This window comes from Phytophthora cinnamomi, assembly GCF_018691715.1.
Source record: "Phytophthora cinnamomi strain GKB4 chromosome Unknown Contig81, whole genome shotgun sequence".
Lineage (NCBI taxonomy): Eukaryota > Oomycota > Peronosporomycetes > Peronosporales > Peronosporaceae > Phytophthora > Phytophthora cinnamomi.
Genome location: NW_027151014.1, coordinates 929,255 through 949,616, shown reverse-complemented (window position 1 = coordinate 949,616; position 20,362 = coordinate 929,255). Strand labels below are relative to the sequence as shown.

At 51.8% G+C, this 20,362-nt stretch overlaps 3 protein-coding genes across 3 annotated transcripts; 1 reads left to right on the top strand and 2 right to left on the bottom strand.

The window, feature by feature from the left end:
• Nucleotides 1-11,571: 11,571 nt before the first annotated feature.
• IUM83_12540 (uncharacterized protein) lies at nt 11,572-12,687 on the bottom strand (the record flags this gene model as incomplete). The annotated part of the gene is made up of 2 exons (XM_067937171.1): nt 11,572-11,880; nt 11,953-12,687. The coding sequence occupies 2 exons, from the start codon at nt 12,685-12,687 to the stop codon at nt 11,572-11,574; spliced, it is 1,044 nt and encodes a 347-aa protein (XP_067785359.1).
• A 4,183-nt stretch (nt 12,688-16,870) lies between these two features.
• IUM83_12539 (growth arrest-specific protein 7-like) lies at nt 16,871-17,745 on the top strand (the record flags this gene model as incomplete). The annotated part of the gene is made up of 2 exons (XM_067937170.1): nt 16,871-16,918; nt 17,071-17,745. The coding sequence occupies 2 exons, from the start codon at nt 16,871-16,873 to the stop codon at nt 17,743-17,745; spliced, it is 723 nt and encodes a 240-aa protein (XP_067785173.1).
• A 227-nt stretch (nt 17,746-17,972) lies between these two features.
• Nucleotides 17,973-20,279, bottom strand: IUM83_12538 (Avr1b-1 avirulence-like protein; the record flags this gene model as incomplete). The annotated part of the gene is made up of 1 exon (XM_067937169.1): nt 17,973-20,279. The coding sequence occupies one exon, from the start codon at nt 20,277-20,279 to the stop codon at nt 17,973-17,975; it is 2,307 nt and encodes a 768-aa protein (XP_067785174.1).
• Nucleotides 20,280-20,362: the final 83 nt, after the last annotated feature.

The window sequence follows — 20,362 nt, the reverse complement described above, 5'->3', positions numbered from 1 at the left end:
GATACGTTTCCTTGTGTGTTCGAAACGCAGTGTACGGACGACTTGACTTCATCACCAGCATTTGATGATATCCCTGCGCAAGGTCGATCAACGTGTAGATGACACAACCTACCATCTTATCGAACAACTCCTCGATAAATAGGAACCTGATCTTGGCAATGACAGTCACGCTGTTGAGATAGCGGTAGTCGAACACCCAACGCAACGGAATCTTCAAATTGCCGCTACGCAACCATTCAGCCCTTTTCGGCATTTGACCTGTTACTGGGTCCTTCTTCGGGATTGCGAAGATGTTCGAATCCCAAGGCGAGTTCGACACTTCAATCCATCCTTTCTTCAACTTGTCTTTGACGAATTCTTCGAAAGCATCCTGTTCCATCTTCGACATGCGGAACGGTGCACGAGAGCTTGGTTGAGTCCCCTTCTTCAACGTCACTTCAAAGTTGACTTCACGCATCGGAGGCAATCCGTCTGGTAATTGCTCCGGAAACACATCCTTGAACTCCTTACCGACTACGTTGAAGATCGGTGCTGGAATTCCTTCCACTTCGGGCACAAGTTGTATCTTCACCCGAAACACCTGCTCATACTCGCCTTCCTTCAAGTTGTGCGAGAACGACGGTGCATCGACGTCGATGAATTGCATCCGGTCAGGTATGACAACCTCCTCCTTTTGCCAATCCACTTGAGGGTTGTAGTCCTTAAACCACGGTTTCCCCAAAATGACGTCGTGCGACTCCGGCAACTTCCATTCCACGAACTCGATCGCTGGAAAGAAGTACCCATCCATGCTCACTGGCGCTTCCACGTGTTTGACATCCGTCGCCGGCGTTAACGTGCCATCAAAGCGCTGAGCTTGAAGTCGTCTTGACAGAAGCACATTACTAGCCAAACCTAGCATAATCATGTTCGTGCTTGCACCCGTGTCCAACAGAATTCGGACATCTCTGCCATTGATGCGACCCTTCCTAATGAAAAGGCTACTCGTACGTTCGGACTTCACTGCGTTCACCTTCAAGGTCTCCGTTGTACTTGTTGGTTGCGATCCCTGCTGAACCGACTTCATTGGCTGCTTCTCATGCAACTCAGCTTCCTGCTCTGGCGGCGATCCGCTCACACCAGACTCCAATTCCGGTTGCATCGCATGCAAACCCGGTTCTTCAACTGGCTGTAGTCCACACGAGCCAGCATCTTCCGTCATTTCTGACGCTGCAGTGACAGTCTCTTCCACTTGTACACGTGCCTTGTCCATGAGTGTCTGTAACTCATCCGCTTGTTCCTGGATGTCAGCCACACTCATAGTCACGCGATCCATGACGACAGTATCCACCTGTTCGTCATCCTCGAGGACCATGTTCATCCTCGGCTTACGCCCATGATTACTGCCCGAGTTGTTGTACTTCGGCGCATTCCGCTTAGCCATTTGCGTCTGCTGCGGTATCGGACATTGACGAGCCCGATGGGCGCTAGTCCCGCACCGGAAACACAGGTTTCGGCGCATATATTCCTCCTTCGACGGTACCCTTACGTTGTCGATCTCCATCGGCACTGGTCCATCGTTGTTGCTCTTCGATCGTCTGTTGTCGTACGATCGGTACCTCGGTCTGTCGCGTGCTCCTTCCGAGAGTCCACGATGCGCGTGAGACCGGTCATAGTCGACCGCTACGGTAAAAGCGTCGGTCAACGTTGCACTCCTGCGATCTGGACTTCCTCCCGAATACTTGACGGCAGACCACGCAAGAAGTACATGATCTTGTCCAGTTCGCTCATCTCCTTGACTTGAGTAATCAAGTGCCAGAACTTGCTGATATAATCGGGCAAGTCTCGACACTGACGCTCCTTCAAGTCAATCATCTGGTCCCGAAGACGTTCTTGCAGATCCGGAGGCACGAACGCTTCCTCCAGCTTCAAAAAGAAGTCTTCCACACTCTTCACATCGTCCTTCTTGACGATGTGTCACTGCGCGGCTCCATACTTCAGCGATCCCGCTAACACAGCCAAAATGCGTCCACTCAACTTACTATCCTTCCAGTATATGCCCTTAGCTAAAAAGAACTGCTCCACCTGCTCCCGGTATAGTTGGAACGATTCCTTGAGCGTCCCCCCGTAGCTGGGCATTTTTAACCCATCCAGCTTTGGTTGCGACAGCTGCCTTGACTTGCGCAGCTCGTCGATCAATTATATCTGCTTCTCCATGGCCGCCAACATACTATGCATTAGTTGGGCCGGATCCGCCATCTTGAACACGCGAAAACGTACTTTGTGTGTTCACCCTTGAAATTTGATACCGGTGGGAGCAATCTACTTTTAGGGGTACTGACTAAAAGAAAGTAAAAGAGAAAACCTGTTAAAGAAAATAGCCTACGCTACTTCCTAAAATTGGCCGCGTTATGCACTGTGGGAGGTCTTGGACTTCTTCGATGCCTTTGAAGAGGTCGATGACACGTGAGAGGTCGATGACGCGAGAGAGGTCGAGCGGTGACGGTTGTCGTCCTGGTCTTCGCTTCGCCAAAATTGTGCTGTGCCGGGCTACCAAGAACAAAAACTGACTAACCGGCTTCGAGACTTGTAGTGCTCGACTTAAGTGCGGTGCAGTCTTTTGAGAACAGTAGCTACTTTGGCAAATGGGCTGTCACCGGGGCCAGATGCAAAACAAATTTGCACCACGGCTGCCCTCCAGTTATTTCCCACGGTCAGCGTACAATAATAGGTTGCCCTATTAATGTACCAAAGTCTCCTCAACAGCTGGGTTGGTCACGCTGACGTGACACTTACACCTCAAGCTGAAAAAGCCTCACCTTGAGTGCCGTGCAGCAGCGAGCCTTCCCCCCGCAAGTGCTGCCAGATGTCGCGTTGGGTCCGAAGAGTGTTTGTCGTTGAAGTGGGTGCGAGTGTTGGTCCTGTCGAGAAGCGCGGTAGTTGTGATCGATGTGCGGGGTAGACGGTTTATTTAATACTGAATTGCTACTGCTAGCCTAACATGCATGCCTCGCTGTGCTCCTACGCGAGCACAGGGCTCTCTTTGCGTATTTCTGGGTTTTCCTTGACTATGTGCTACCCTGCGTCTTTTTGTTTTCTTTTCATTTCTTTTCTACTAAATGCATGTTCCATGTTTCTTTTTCATGTTTTTCCTACAAAATGCATGTTCACTGGGACGGCTGACCCTCTCGGGTAGCTGCCACAGGAACTTCAAGCTTCTGGCGGCGAGCAAGCAAGCCAGAGCCTTTGCGCCGCATCGCTCTGGCTTGCTTGTTCAGCAGGCCAGAGGTGGGCCTGACAGCCGAGGCCGAGCAGTCGCTGCACCGCGCACATCTGTCGAATCTGGCGATCCGTGAGACTCTTGGACCTGCCTGCCTTCACTGCGGGCTTCTTGGTGGTGCGCAGCACGTAGCTGATCCCGTCTGGAGATCGCTTAACGCTGCGCACGATCTCCCGCGCCCCCCCCCCCCAGCCTGCCTCGTGGAGGCCCTTGATCCTTCCCCTCTCCTCGTCCGTGATGGGTGGTCCACGCCCCATACTAAAATGAAGTCAGTCCTGCCACCAATGCGACGTCACGACAGGACAGTCATTTTTCCTCATACTACAACTAAGATAATAATCGTCCGAAAACTGTGTCGCGGTCCTAAAATGTGTTTGTTGTATACTAGCCTATCGACGCACTTGGAAATCTAGCTCCGGGTCACATACTAGCTATCAAACGATCTGATAGGCGCAACATATCTAAATAGCGAGCTCTAACTCTTTCTAGAAGCCGAGATATGCTCCAAAATTGTAAGTGTCCGGAAAATTATGGCGCGCAGTGTACAATCCGTACACAGCCATCGCGATTTAAAATAAATCGGCCCGAATTGCGTTTTTGGATCGACAATTCGAGCACAGTTAGCGTAAATCGAGATCGATATCGTGGCTGGCGATTATAACTTGGAGGATTTAGTGGACATCTGTTTTTGTATCGAGCGCCAGATATTTTAACTCGGGCAAGTCACTAGGTGGAAACGACAAAAACGCATTGCAAAGCATAATAACTATTACTATTTAAGTGCTGCAAGCAGAGCTCCGTCTGTTCCGCGAATAATTTCTTGGAGGGCGCTTGACCCCATAAATTGGCTAGTACGGCGTTGACGATTCTTAGCCGTGACATCACTGAGTGGTAACTCCGGCAACACACTTAGCAGGGTCGAACGCACTTCCTCGAATTTTGGGTGTTCAACCCACACAGAAAACTCGACTGCTTTGCTTTGAATTTCCCATGCAGCTGTAGTGGGAGAGCCGCTTGCTTTCTTGTGGTTCGACAAACCCTGTCAAATAGCGAAAGGGCCGTACTCGCCCGAAGGATCTCCACAGCACCAGTGTTCTCAAGCTCTTTCTAGCGTCATAGCTGGAATTGTGAATTCCGAGTTCACCCGTACCAAACGAGATTTCGATAATCTGAAGCGACTAGATGCCAAAACTGTACTCTCACTAGCGACTTGCACATCGAGATTGGTCAATATACCAGTATAAGGGGAAGCGTGTTGTTAAGGACGTTGAAGTGACTACAGTAGATCCATAACGTTGCAATTAGCACGAGCGCGACATACACTGGCGTCGAGGAATTAGGTTGTTATCATTTGCAATTCCAACGATGGTCCAAGAGCATTCACAGAAAGCGTCAACTTCCGAAGTTGTTTGGTTCGCCTTTCAAATGCTACGTGACCAACCTTTTACCCAGGTCCTCTTCGGCAATTTTGTGCAAAATGTACAAATGTGCAATTTGCCCCGCAGCTCAACGAAACCAACCTTATCGTTAAATTATGGTAAAAAGTGATCTTAGTTTTCTCACAACCGGTGGAAGAAGAAGAATGGTCGATTAGCGATTAGTGGTCTTCTCAATTTGCTAAGTAGCAGTGCTATCTTCTTGTCGTTTATTCGATCAGTGTCTGGAATACGATGCCTGTCCGATGGTTGAGATGTAGCTGAACATGACGCACTCGGAATATATCGTGGTTTCTTCGTTGGAACTCCCCGAAGAAACTGGATGTTGCCAATTTTTTTAGAATGCTTGTGAAGTTCTTTTGATTCGACTTGTCGGTGTATCTAAGCAGCCGATGGTAGTGAGCTCCGAATGTTGTGTAAATCGCGACAAGGGTGGTATTGAGTGGTTCAGGGTTGATTTCCTCGAAGCAGAGCCGGTTTCGTTCCGTCCAGCGGTGGTGGGGGGTAATGCACCTGATCATATTCCATAGTGATATAATCTCAGTTTGTTGGTTATTCCAGCGTGGTGCTACTTGCACCTTGTGGGGCAACACAATATTTGTCCAGGTAAGGGGGCCTTCAAAGAAGCGGCACCAGTCTTTCCACAGTTCTTTCCACAGTGCATCAGACTTGGAGCAGTCCTTGAAGAGATGTTTTGCTGTCTCTATGTTGTTGCATGTAGGATAAGGGCAGCACTGGATATTTGGATCTAGATGTTTGAGGAACCAGAAGCGCGACCTTACTGGCAAAATACGTTGCGCAATGCGCATTTGTAGATCATCGTAAATTGGCAGGAGTTCCGATCTGTGTTGGCGTCCAAATCTCACAAAGGCGGAAACATCTTCTAACGTTGTGGCAGTTAGATCTTGGCAGATAGGATGTTGGGTGGGGTTTAGCAGCTGTGGTTGTAGTAGTTGTTTCACCTTGTCCCGGGGTATGTGAGGAAATGCGAATATTGTTGCGGCTGTTTTGACTCCTACGTTGGGAAGGTTGCTTCCACTTCGGAAATAACTTGCATAAGCTCTTTATGGAGACTTCGGAGCCACTTTTTCTGAGTCTGTAGAGGGGCGCTAGTATTACTAGGATCCAGTGTTTTCCTTAGGAATGTGGAAATTGATGGATGTTTGCCAATGTCGTCGATAATATCTTTCATACAAGCCTATTGTAGATTTTTGGCTACCTGGAGTCTGAAACTTCTATCGGCTCCTCAATTGTGGCAATGTTTCGTTTGTGCCCTTGTGGAGTTGTGTAATGGAGGAGAGTTTTTTTTATATCCAGAGTGGTGCACAGAGTAGTGCTTTTGCAGACGGTTCTGCCATCCTTTCGCGGGCCACTCGATCTTGTGCCATAGCTTCCATGTTTCGGTCCACCAATGGGGCAGAGCCTCCACACGTAGCAGGCACTTGAACGTGGAAAGCGAGATGTCCAGGAAGTCTAGCGGGTGGTTTACTGGTACGGATGGTGTTAGCGTCTCGAAGAACGTGGCTGCTAGGGATGGTCAGTTCCCCTTCTCTGGAGCTTCTGTCATCTTCACAAACTGCTGGAGTAGTTGTAGTCGTTGTACATGTAGTTGTGTTGGAACCCGCCTGCCTTTCGCGGTTGATACAATCAGCCAGTTGAATGAAGGTCGAGTCCTCTTCATTTTTCCCGGTCAGCACAAACTTATTTAACATTCGCTGCCATCTCCGAACGCAGGAAGTTGGGATCGTAGTGTGCGGGGTGAAGTGCCAAAGTACAGAGAGTATCATAGTATGTACTAGTAGGAGCCGTCCCCGGAGTGTTCTCGCTCGCCGACCCCATATTCCGAACCCTCTGTAGAATTTGTTGTTGAGTTCGGCGACTATTGTGTCATCCGATATTTGTTGGCCGATTGGTATGCCTAAATATTTGACCGAATCGTTGGGGGCTCGACACTTAACTTCGGGGATTATTGGACACGTTGAGGTTTTGTTTAGTCGCAATAACGCGGATTTTTTTACGTTGAGAGTGCTCCTGATCCTTGACAATATATTTTCACCTGTTCTAGTTGTTGTCGTAATCTATTCGGGTTCGTGGCTATCAATGTCGAGTCATCTGCAAAGTATAGACCAGTTATCGTGGTTTGTACATTGACCGGTACACCAAGGTCTTGGCGTTGGCGGATAAGATTGCCAGGTGGCTCGATACAGAGTAAGAAAAGAAGTGACGACAGCGGATCACCTTGTTTCACGCTTCGCGTTACTTGCAGAGGTTGTAGTAGAAACCCGTTTAATAAAATTAATGCAAGAGGTTTGTTGTACAGGAGGCGAATCCACGAGATAAAACGTTCGCAGAAGCCAAGGATTGCACGAATAAGAAACAGGTACTCCCAAATCACTCTGTCATATGCCTTCTCGAAGTCTAGGAACAGAGCCATCGCTTCCGAGCTAGTCGTCGTTGCATGATGTTGGAGGTCATTAGTAGGCGTACTTGATGATGTAGTGATCTACCAGAAACAAATCCTTTTTGATCGGGGTGTATAATGGTAGGTAGAACCTCTTTGAGGCGGTAAGTTAGTACCTTCGATAGAACTTTGGCGTCTACCGGCATAGGTGTGATGGATCTGTAGTTGCCTGGATCGCTCCAGTCTCCCTTCTTGTAGAGAAGGGTGACACAGGATTTTCGTTGGGAAGGTAGCAGAATCCCTTGGTCTAGTTGGAACTGAAACACTCTGTATAGTATTTTTCCAAAAACCTCGGGTGATGTCTGGTAAAACGCTGGGTTAGCCCATCCAGTCCTGGAGCAGAATTGCTTCGCATGTGTTTGATAGCTGCTGTAAGTTCATCGGGTGTTATTGGACTATCCAATTTTTCAATATCTTCTCCTGAAAGTTTTAGTTTAATCGACTCGAGCAAGGCCGCTCGCTTTTCTTCATCAATCACAGTTCCATCTAGTGGACTCGTTGGGTCTCCGAAAATTGTCCCCCAGTGGGAACGAAAACGTTATTGCACTTCTTGAGGGTCGGTGGATATTTCCCCCGACTCTAGTTTCACTGACGTCACCTGCACAGGGCGCAGTAGGGAGATAGGAGGTCGAAAAAATGCTGATGTTGATGTCTCCATGCTACCTGCGTGGAAATTAAAGGCAGAGTCCTGTTGGAGTCGAGCCACATGTTCTTTCCGCTCTGTATAGACAGGTTTTGCCTCTTGATAAGTGTTATGGGCACTGGGCGACGGATTATCGACGTAGTTTTCCATGCTGTGTTCGAAGCATTTTTCCGCTGCTCGAAGGCCTTGATTTTCTTGGATCGCCATTACTGCTTGTAGGGATTTTAACTGGTTTGCCATTCGGCGTTTCCACCCTTCCCATACTAATCCAGGTTTTTGGCGTTAAGTATGTCTGGAAGGAGGAGTTTTGCTTCATTTTCGATTGCTCCTTTGATGAGTGGACATTCCAACATTGTTGTGGGGAGGCGCCAATACCCTATACCTCGCGGTTGGCGGCATTGCCTCAAGGTGACACTATGTGCTAAATGGTCACCCGAATGAGGAACTTGAAAGTAGCGTGATGATTCGTTGTAGCGTGTGGTGAATGTATCGGACATAAAGCAATAACCGAGTCTGTTTTTCCTGGGTGGTGGTCCTGTGAAGACACGGCGCTCTGGGTGTTGAATTCGCCAACAATCAGACACGCCTAGACTAGCTATCCACTCCAAAGCGCTCTGTCTTGGTCGGTTATGTCTAGCTGACACCGTATCCGAGTCTAGAAGTGGGTTAAAGGTCATGTTTAGGTCTCCCATTACCCAGTGTACGTCGTTACGGTTGATTTCCCGTGTCAGCAGGGTCTCATAGAAGTGATAATTTTCCTGTGGATCGACCGGTGCATACACATTGTGGATGTATAGGTCTTGGTTTTGAACCCGTATTCGCACTACTAGGTAACGACCGGGGATTGTCCAATCTTCCATTTCTTCAGCTGAATCAAATCCAGGAAAATCGTTATGGATTATGGTAGCAACTCCACCACTTCTAGAGAACTGAGTGGTTGTATGCACGGCATTTCGGTCTGATATGAAATATTTGCAGTCGAAAGTGGCTTGCAGAAGGAATTGAAATTTGTTGGCATGATAAACATCTCTAAACTTCGTCTCCTGCAAGCAGGTTACGTGGTAATTGGAAATCGTCTTTTCAATCAGTTTGCACCCATTTGTTTTTTACTCCGTTAGTATTTACGGTCAAGATGGATACGTTTTCCCAGAGTGAGCCCTTAACAGTCAATGTGCGGTGGGCCTGCTGCTAGCAGGATGTTGCCATCCTGAACCTGCATTTGTAGCATCGCCTTTTCCTCTGCTAGCCATTCATGGTTGTCCCTCAGGTGGATGAGTGTGGACAGGATCGGGTGTGTCCACCCAGAGCTTGCCAGTCGATCTAGAATGATCCGTCCGCACTCAGTGCGAAGGATAGCCATTAGTACATTCGGGTGTAGTAGTCGCGTGTCTGAGGTCTGGATCCATGGCACATGAGTCGTGGCTAACGTTTGGATCCAGAAGTCGTTTTTGAAGATCTCATGAGCTGCGGCATACAACAGCAGTTCAAACAGCGCCAGTGCTAGAGAGATATCGTTTAATTTCGACTCGTCCTTCATGTTCACCAGCATTTCTCCGGTTCTTTTGAATAACGCCGTACGGGATGTCGGGGCAGCAAGCCCAGTCAGTTTTTTTTTTTTCATTTTGTAGTGAATTTGTTGCCCTTGGTCATTGAGCCGTGCGCACAGCGGAACCACAGGTGCACGCGTGTTAGTTCTTCAATCAGCTCTGATTTTTGGCGCATCCACCGTGAGACTTTCAGCAAGAAAGCTATATGGTTTTTGCTAATCTCTTTCATCACATTTTCGGAGCTCGTTTCGCTCGAGAACCTTCGTTTCATCTGCTTCTAATGCCTGCTGAAGGGTTTTGTTTTCTTGTTTGAAAACGAGTTTTGATTTGAGGATGTTTTCCGCCATCTCCGGAATCAATTCTCTGACTGTAATAGGGTTCGTCGATAGTTTCACCTTGTTTTTCTTTTTTTCGTGGTAGTACGCGTACTCCTTGCTGTCGGTGCTCTGTTCCAACGGGTTGATGCGGGTTACTACGATTTGGTAGCCCGAATCCCCATTTTCGTCGGGGTTCGACACACGACATTCCAACTCCGGGTCTAGTTCATCGAGGTGACTCCAGAAGTTGGGTGAGTTCCAGGATTGTGACGACGTCGTTGGTGGTGGACCACTACGTCGGCTCTGTAGTCTCTTGGGCGGATGTGCGAATGTATCGCCTGGGAATTCGGTTGTCGGAGATGAAGGCTCTGACATGTCCGAATCTGCGCCAATGTCTAGGGATAGATCTAGTTGGATGTCATCGGACTCAGCGGCGTGCGAGACCGGGCTTAGGACTGTGCCCATGTTTTCCGCGCTCTCCATGGTAATATCGATACCGATCGAGGGTGGCATTGCGTGACTGGCAATGTCTCCCTCGCGTGATCGTTTATCTCCTGTTTGTTTGGACGTTTTGTTGCGAGGTTTCTCACTTTCTGCCAGTATTCCCCGAACAGCAGTTTGCTCAGGTCGAGACAGTTGGGAGCCATTTTGCTTGGCAGGAGGTGATAGTACTGTGGAGGCACGTCTTTGCCTTTGACCGCGTATAGGACACCGTCCATTAAAAACTGTGAGCATACCGAGCCGTTGACCAGTAGGCTCGGCGGGCATGTTGGACTTGCAAGAAAGAAACGTAGAATCCCTGAAGACACTCGTGTTTCCCGGCTGATGAACGTAGCGTTGTAGTAGATTGGCTTGCAGCCCATTAGTACCAACGCTTGAAACACCTTTCTAGCAGTGACTTGGCTGCGAACGCCCATGATATCGATGAAGTAGTTGTCTGAGAGTGGATCACAAGTCTTGAACTCCAGCCTTTTTCTGAGGAACACACAACGTTGTCCCTCAAAATTCTTTTTTGTTTCTTTGGAGTCTACCTGGAACATCAGTCGGTTTCGAGGTAGCTTGTGCACATGCACGATGGCTTGTTTGTCCAGTAGGTCTCGAATGATTGGGTTATCATCGATCAGCTTCAGGTTGGCGATAATCTTCGGGCGTGACAAATTTTGGAGGTTTCCACCAAAGCTTGCTTGAACGCTGAATGGAGCATCTCGAAGGGGAGTAGGTTGCGCGTTTTCGGCAAGGCGAAGAAGTTGTTCAGGATCGCGAACACCTTTGTTGTACGCTTCGCGTACTAACTCCAGACTATCTTCGTCCGCCATTATGCTGCCGGGTTGGTCTTCATGTTGGTCACTATTGTCCTCGCGGAACTCGTGACTTCCATTCAGGAGGTCCCCAATAGAGACTCCACTTCTAGGGGGTCCGTTACGTTGCGGTGTTGGACCGCGCACAGGGGAGTTGTCACTAGCAGGCACGGGAGCGGGTATGCCGGCTTCAGGTTGGTTGTTTCCCTGCGAGCTTGGTTCGCGGTGGGTCGCTTCGCTTCGCTGGGCGTGAGCGTGAGCGGGAGGTGGAGCACCAGCATGGTTTTGAGCCACTTGCAGTACGGCGGTGGCAGACACGGTCGTGTTGGGGAGAAAGGCTTGAAGGGTCGTTGGTTTCCCATGTTACTCGAAGGCGGCAAATTGAGAAATCTCACAACCGGTGGAGGGGAGGGTTCAAAGTATTAGAAGTAATAGGTATTGACCAGCCCATATGTGAAAGGATGGATAATACAGTAGTTGTATCCGGATAGTGGTGCAGTGTGTGATTTCAAGCATTGTACTCCATTGGCGGCATACAAAACATACTTACTATCACTCCTGGGCTTACTTGTGCCCTGCCTTGCACCTCTCCACCTTCCTCCGTCGGCGCTTAGCCGAAAATCTGGTCGAGCACGCCCACTGCTTGGAGGATGATCCAGAGGATGCCAACAACGAATGAGAATGCCGAAGAGCACGTGCCCACGCGGAAGTCCATCTTCGGCGAGCTGCCGCCCAGTCGGCGCGTAACTTCGCCGTACACGGCTGCGAATACGCCCATGGTGAGAATGGACGCGCTGCAGAACGAACCGAGGTAGGCGATCGACTTGCCCCAGTTGTTCAGTACGACAGCGGGAAGCACCCCGAGGATTCCGCCGGGTCCGGCAATACCGTGCACAATTCCGACGCAAAGTGCTGTGATCTGTCAAAACACAGCACCAACATGTTAGGTCAAATTCCTCATCAGCACTACACGGTTTCAAACATAGCGTACCCTTTGCATCATGGGGTTCTCGAAGCTCATGTTGGAGCAGTAATTTTCCTTGAAGGTCTTGGACTGCTCCGATCCACCGTCCGACTTCGGCGAAAGCGCTATCATCGGCGTGTCAGGACCGTTGCCACCCGTGCTTTCGTTGTCCGCTTTGTTGTTCACCACGAGGAAAAATGAACTTGACGGCGAATTCTCGACCCGCCCACCGGGGGCTGAGCTGGCTGTGGACGTGTCCGCAGTCGCCACGCGCCTCGACTCCGGGTTGAGCTCGACAACTGCTGGCAACTTTGCAGCCGAGTCGACGTAGCTGCGGTTGCTGCCGAAGTTGTACTCGAGGTCGTCGCAGCTGGGGTTTTCCTCGTCGAGTGCTTGGTGGTATTTGCGGTAGATGCTCCTACCCGTCCAAACACCCAACGCGATCATGAAGACGCCCACGACGTAGTTCAGGTACTCGCCGACAGCGTCGAGGTTGATGGTTTGACCCGCGGCGAAGAATATGCCGGCCATGATCAACAAGCCGAGAGAGTGGCCGCACCCCCACCGGACACCCAGAGCGAATGCCTTGAACGAGCCGCCGGTTGCCATAGCAGCCAGAGCACTCAAGTGGTCAGGGCCAGTGAGCACGTGCACGATGCCGAGTAACAAGCCCGTGGAGATAATCTTGCCGACGGAGGCGTGCTCCAGACTGCTGTCTGCTTCGGTCAGCAGCCGAGTGACGGTGGGTATGATTGCGTCCATGGTGGTGTCTTATGTGGTGTGTCGGAAGTTTCTTCGGCGAGTCGAATCGAGTTGTGAGACTCAGGTCGGAATGTGTTCCTCAGCTACGCATTCGCCGCAACGAACGCCGCTCCGCGGAGAGCATGTGGCCAGGAGAGGCTGGGTCCAAGCGCTACGGAGCCGGCAGCTAGCGGTTACCTTGCTTGTTTTTGGAGCGGAGGAACGAGCTGGAACGCTCTCGACAACGTGAAATGCATCCGATGTACGGGCAGAGCAGCTGCAACACCGGCAATGGTCAGTTGAACGCGGTGCCCGCGGCGAACTCCATACTCGAACCGAGTAGCGGCGTGGTCAGCTCTCGAGTGTCGGTATTTGCTCCGTAGCGTTAAACCTGATAACTGCACTGAGCATCGGGGCTGTTTATCGCACGCAGCTTCGATCACACGAATTTTGATTTTGCTGAAGCAGGGCAGCGTCGCAGGGAGATGCAACTAGCAGCTCTTTGCAACAATACCCCCAATTGGGTCGACACACGTGTCCGCTCCCAATGACGGGCACGGCAACACAGGATGGATTCGGTTAGTCGCCGGAAACGATTGTCAAAATGGCTTCCAGTACATGGACCAGGGGGCCAGAAGGCGAGCATTTATCAGCGCTAAACTGCGTTAGTTACTCGAGGATATTGTTCAGATCCGCCATGAATGTCAAACACTGCCTTGTTTTCGATGGGCGAGGCTTCAAGATAAGTGTTGGATGAGCGAACGTGGTCAGGTGGGACTGTTCGTCAAGTTGCGATCCAAAACTGAAGTTACCGATGGCAGTTCCGGACGATCTCACTCGAACCCACCGACCCGTGATATTTTTGTAGTTAGTGTCGTGCACGTTGTACTGTGCTGCAGCATTAGTCGGATAGATGCTGCGGCTTCAACCATTCCTCCTGGCAGGGATATGACCTGGTTTACTGAAGGTGACAGCCCGTTACCGACTCACTTTTGACTGAGCACGCCGTGACACCAAAAACAAATGGTGCTTGAACCGGGAGTTCTCGCACTTCTTTAGCGGCGCCAATACTGCAGGGAGTTACTGCGACTCCAAGCACAGGCGTGGCATTCAGGATAGGGCGCGTGCCTACTTCCAATCATCCCTGCGCTGCGTCAAAATGGATTCATGGGCCGGTGCTTGGTTCCAGTTAGGCACTGGAACGGGTCGCTAGGGGAGATCATCCCGTGCGACAAGTAGCAGTTCTCAATGAACGCAGCTGAAGTTTACCAGCCTCGATGGAGGAAAAATGCTCAGGCTGCTGCACACCAGAGCTTGCTGTGGACGAACCACCTCATGAATCTTGTCAATGAGCTCTAGCTGAATAAGATTCGTCGGGACGACTACTGGCCTTTTCTGGAGTTGAGAGAGGGTTGTTGAGATCGGTCAAGAACCTGCATTACGAACTCGAGAGAGGAATTCTTGGCGTGTATGTATCCAGTACGCGCTATCTTGCACTTCGATTTTGTATGGGTCAAGTTGAAGCTTTTTGCGCATGTGTTTCAGTAGAGGAGATCCTCACTGATCTCGTCACACCCATGATCGCATTCTAATATGCATGGTGTGATCAACAAGCTCGCTTCGTTGATACCATGCTTCGATTATGCTTATCGATCCCTATTATATAGAGAGATTGAAGCGACCAGGACCCACACACCAGGCTTGAGGCTTGCTCTGGTGGGGATGCCTGTGGCTATCCGACCCATTTCGGGACCGGGTTCGGATACCCCTCATTACACTATGGGGCATTTTTCGGCACTTGGGGCCTCCAGCCCACCCAACTTCGATCCCTATCATAGAACACACGGGGAATGAGCTGCTAGTAGCAGCTAAGTTTTTCGAAGCACTGATTCACATCAACAGTACGTAAACTACCACAATCTGTTCCCAGAAATCCCCTAACCGATCGCGAAAGATAGACTTTGGATGAGCGGTGCCCCAGTCAACTAAGGAAAATCGTAAACGCTTGAAGTGTTGCTGCAAGCCTGTGCAGATAGTCCTATGTTTACTTGCCGTCGGGGCTTCGAGAATTGCGATCAAATTGAGGGATGAACTTGACGATCTTGTTGTTGGGGGCATGCCTAAAGAGCTGGCGACTCAGGGCCGCAACGTCAGGCATCGATGGCTCTTATATTTGTGACAGCCTGCGAAGGCCTCGCCGATTTTGGCGAAAGCACGCCAGTGGTGAAGTTCGTACTGCTAAACAACAACGGCATGCTGAGGAGTAGTGGAGCAACAGCCCCAGCGGAAGATGATCCCGATGAAGAGGAAAAAGCGACTATTACAGCGGGTTTCAGCAAACTGACAACTCTCCAAGGAGAGTCCTAAACTGACCAAGAGTTTGCAGAAGCTCGAGAGTGTCAAAATTACAGTAAAGAACGCCGGCTCCGTCCGGTCGTTTATTGCAAAACACCCGGAGCAAGTCCGCCGTCTTCCTACGGAGGGTACATAATACTGGTCACAGCGCTACTGGGTGGCACCGTGGTCATCGTCCCTACAATTCTTGCTGCGACTGTTTTCCGTGACAAATGGCGTTAAATCGACGGGTAGCTGCTGGGTACTGCTTGGTACAAGTATGCCAGAAAAATGGTTTGCTAATCCGCGAGCCCGACTATCACCTTTTAAATACAGTAAACGTCCCCGAGTGTTGATTCGATAAGCTAACAAATCACGTAAGATTAGTGTAGAGTAAGGTTTCCACTCGTTCACAACAAAAGGTCGTAAGCGTGACTACACAGTATAATGCATACACAATACACAATTTACATGTATTGGCGTTTAGTAACTGAGAGGAGCTCGAACTCATACAGATATCCTGTACAGATGCTTGATATTGCGGTACACACCAAGATATCTGGCTCTTTCACGCGCCCAACGGCGAGGCCGTCCAGTTCATTCCTCAATTCGCCCGCCTACCAGCACCCACCCCCAGCAGGTCAACGATGCATTTACGCAATTTGATGATATTGCTGGCTCTTACTGCTGTAGCCGATGTTGGGGCAAACGACAATTTGGTACATTTGTTTGACAACGGCACGCAACAGCGGAAACTACGGAGCGATGCGGCAACAACAACCCTCGCCGAAGGTGACCGCGACGAGGAGGAAAGAGCGTCGATCCAAGCGGGCTTCAGCAAACTGAAAAATCTCTTCAAGAAGAGCCCTGAACTGACCAAGACTTTGCAGAAGATCGAGAGCACCAAGCTTACAGGAAAGGACGCGGTTGCCGTGCGCTCGTTCATCGCAAAGCACCCTGAGAAAGTCCGCCGTCTTTCTTCGGAGGGGAAAAAGCTTTTGATCATAGCTATTTTGACGAGTATCTTTATTGTCGTTTCTGTCATCCTCGCCGCCACTGTGTTTCGCGGCAAGGTAGGTTAATTTGGCGCGGAAAGCTCTGGAACGCAGGCTATAGAAAATCGCACACCTCAAGTCGCGTATAGTCCAGTGGTTTAGGACTTTTTCAGAAAGCTGTTACCTAGAGTTGAATAGACGCGAGTGATCAGTGATCAATGATCACCAGGAAGCCCATGCACCACTCAAGGACATTTTGCGAGGTGCCACAAACGCGTTTTTTCTAGCGTGTTCAGTAGTGTATTCTGCAAATATGTCTGTGAATTTTACCATACACTAACTAACTGCAAGTGTTTGTTGGCACCTGTGTTTGCCTGTTTGCACCCTGCCATAGCCTCGAATCAGCTACGAATTCGTTGCTCGATGCCACTAGTTTGGCGTCCCCGGAGAGCAGCGAGGGTGACGCACGCAACCATCAGAAACATCTGCGTAACGCGCAGCGAAATTTATTGAAAAACAACGAGTTCGCTTACCACCCAATCAGTTATGTTAACCTAGAGAGAAAGAGAAAGCTTCACGGATGACTCCGACAAACCTCTCCAACGCGTGAGTAGGCTTTGCTGTGCACAAACGCGCAGGTTGCAAACGCCGGCGTCTGCTATACAGCTGATGTGTGTGCGAACACTAGTGTTCAGCGAACAAAGTATGTAGCCAAAACTCGTCTATATCAAAATAAACATCCTGGATATTAATGGATCTATAACCTTATATCACGCTAACTCCGAGATGTTATATTTAATATGCTTGCATCACTCGACCTTTTTACTCAGAAACGTGTCAAATCGAGCAGCATAAAGCGCCAGCGCGAGGTCGCCATGCCGCTCCCCGCTCCGTGGCTGTCGTACAAGACGCAGGATGGCAAGGTACGCTGGCTCACCACCAACCCCTTCCTCTCGCGTACCCACCGCCACCTCGCACGCCCCTCAGCGCTTCTTACCGCCCTCAAAATTGCTAGAAAACCGAAAGTGATCCCTTGACCTTCTTCATAACATTATCATGCTCGAATGTGCTGCAGGAATACTACTACAACCCGCAGACGAAGGTGACGACATGGACGCGGCCCTCCAGCTCTTCTTCTTCCAGTAAAACCCCGCCCAAGCACAAGTCCAGCGGCTCAGGGGGAGGCTCTAGTGCGGCCCCAGCGCTGCCCACGGGCGGCGCCGGCCGAGGAGGCCTCTTGGCCCAGATCCAGCAGGGCACCAGGCTCAAGAAGGTCAAGACGGTGGAGAAGACGCTGTTCGCCGACCACCCCAGTGGCGGCGCAGGAGGCGGAGGAGCAGGAGCTGGAGGAGCTGCTCCGGCGGCGAGCAGCGCCCCGATGGGCGGAGGCGGCGGCATGGGCGCCATGATGGCGGCTATCCAGGCTGGAGGCAACTTGAGGAAGACCCCGAGCTCTGGCATCAAGAGGGAGAACAGTGGAGGAGGCTCCAGTGGTGGTGGTGGTGCTACTGCTGCTGCCTCGAATGGAGGCGCTGGAGGGTTTGCGGAGATCATGCGGAAAAACCGCGAGGCTGCTGCGCGGAGGTCGGGAGGAGGATCGGCCCCGCCGACGCACAGCAGTAGCTCGGCGCCGTCGACCCCGCGCCATACGCCGAGTTATGAGAATGGAAACAGCAGCTCGGTCGAGGCGCGTCTAGCGGCTATTGAAAGCAAGCTCGACAAGATTATGGCCAAGCTGGGCATTGAGTAACCAGTCTTGTCAAAGCACCCGCGAGGTACATGTACCAGTTCGTAGAGCGTCTGCTGGCCTTCGTATAACCAAGAGAGACGCTCGTTGGTGGCGTCGTGTTCGAAGAACGTAAGCATAACGCAAGCCTTTGTACTAGACGCAGCGTCGGTTAAGTGGACGTCGGAATTGAAGCACGAGCTGGCACACTTTCAGCACGTCTCTATTCTGTTAGTCTGTTTTACTAGCTCTTAACCGAAGTGCATGGCCATTTCCTGGAGCGACATGCTTTTCTTCTTCTGCTTCTTCTTGCCGTTGCCGCGGCCTCCGTTGGTGGAATTCGACACGCGGTTCTGCGCAATGGCCTGCACCTGGTCGTCCCAAGTCGCACGCGTCACGGGCTGCACACCGACGGGCTTGCCGGCCTTGGGCAGCTCCGGGAAGTCGCTCTTGGCAGACTTGAAAGTCGGCGCGGCAGGCGGAGGCGTGATCTGGCGCAGCACAGGCGTCGGGGTCGACGCATACGCTGAAGCCGCAGCACCGTATCCAGACGACGACGACGAAGACGAGGAGACACTAAGACTAGCAAACGATTCGATGGGGGCACTCTGGAACTTCGTGCTCGCAGGTGTGCGGCCTAGTGCAGGGTATGCAGAAGAGCTGGACGCGGCAGGTGGCGGGGCCTGCCAGCTTCCAGACGAACTCCACTGCGTCGTAGGCTGCGCATCTCGGCCCAGCATCGCTCGCAAGTTTGTGTTGTGTACAATAGCTGCAGGCTTGCGCCCAGTTGCGGTTTTCACGCCACTTTCCTTGAGAGCATTGCCCCAGCCGGACTGAGAGGGTGCCGGCTGCTGCTGTTGGTTCTTGCGGCGCGGCGCTGGTGCCTTCTGCTCCAATTCAGCCTGCTGCTGCTTGGCGGCCTTCTTGTTGCGCTTGGACGTAGATTCCTGGAAACCCTGGGCCTTCGCGCGCTGCTTGTTCAACTGTTTGTGATAGGCAAAGAACGTGTCGACCTGCTCCTTGTCGGGTGACAGCCGCATCAGCGGCAGGAAGAGCTGCGAGAAGTCTGCGGGCGAGAACATGTCCTGCATCTTAGCGTAAAACTCGGGTGTCTCCGTCTCACCCAGACGGAATCGCTTGCAGTCCTCACGGAACACCTCGTACTTCGCGTCGCTGCCCAGCACCTGGCGAATTTTCAACACAACCGCAGTCTTCGACGGAGCGGGGCCCACAGGCTCGTCATCCTCCGACTCGGACTCTTCTTCCTGAACCGCAGGCGCGGGGGCGGCCAGCTTCTCCTCCAAGCCGCCGCCCGTCTTCCTGCCTTTCTTCTTTCCCTTATTATTCTTCCTTGCCGGCTTCAACACTCCAAGCAACGGGTTGTTCGCACCAAGAACTGCAGCTGCAGAGGCTAGCTCGGGGCTCTCATACTCCCATCCGTTGGTGTCCATGTGCGCGCGAAGAGCTGCCGACGGAGGCGGCGCCAGTGCATTCCGGAACGACGATCCCGCTCTGTGAGAAGCCGAGCTCGAGGATAATGCCGGGAAGTCTTCGGCGCGTGGTCGGCGAGATGCAGAATGGTTCTCCCACAGCGAGAGCGACGGTCCAGCAGCAGCACTGTCCGATCCCGAAAGTGACGGGAAGTCCGCCACATTGATCGTGTTGTTCCCCGACGGCTGCTGCTGGAACAAGCTAGGATCTTCGAACTCGTCTTCATCTCCCTGCGAGGCGCGGCGCACCGTGAAATGCACGTCAATCTTGCGACTGGTCTTGATGTGCGGGTGGTCCACGGCCATGTGGCCCTGCAGGTCAATGTGCGACTTGAACACGACGAACTTCTTGGCCAGACACTCGCGCTCCTCGCACAGGAAGTGGTCGGCGCGGAAGTGGTTCTCCAGGTCGTTGTAGTCCTTGTAGTATCTGTTCTGCACGTTGAGCTGGTAGAGGCAGATGTCGCACTCGAAGTGGTTCTTCCTCAGGTGCTCGTACAGCTCCGTGGTGGAGTAGAACCTCGAGAAGCAGAAGTCGCACCTCGGGTGGCCCATGAAGCCCTCGTGGGGGTTTCCCTTGGTGTTGTGCTTCTTGAGCCCGTCCTTCGAGAAGAGCTCGAGCTCCTCGAGGAACACCTTCTTGTGCTCGAGGCAGATGCCGCAGTACTGCAGCTGGTGCACGTCCAGCACGTGCGTCTTCAAGGCCGCCACCGTGGCGAACTTCTTGCCGCACTTCTTGCACAGCGGGTCGCGCAGCTTGCGGATGCGCTTGGCGTAGTCCTCCTTGAGGAAGAACATGGCCGAGGCCTCGTCGAACACGTGCGCGGGCCCGATGTTGTCGCCCCAGTCCTGGAACGACTCGAAGCTCTGGTCCGCGCGCTGCAGGCAGATGACGCGCGGCATGTCCGTCTTGCACATGACGCAGGCCGTCTGCCCCAGGAGCTGGCGCAGCCGCAGCGCGCAGATGCTGCAGCAGCCAGGGTGGTTGCACACGCCCACGGTGTTGAAGCGCGCCGAGTTGTCGATGGCGTTGCAGCACAGCACGCAGGAGGCGGCGGGCTCGGCCATGGCGGGAGGAGGGGGAGGAACGTTACAAGTAAGGTGGATGTAGTGGCTCGGGCTCCAATAGAAGAATGGCTGACGTTGTGGTC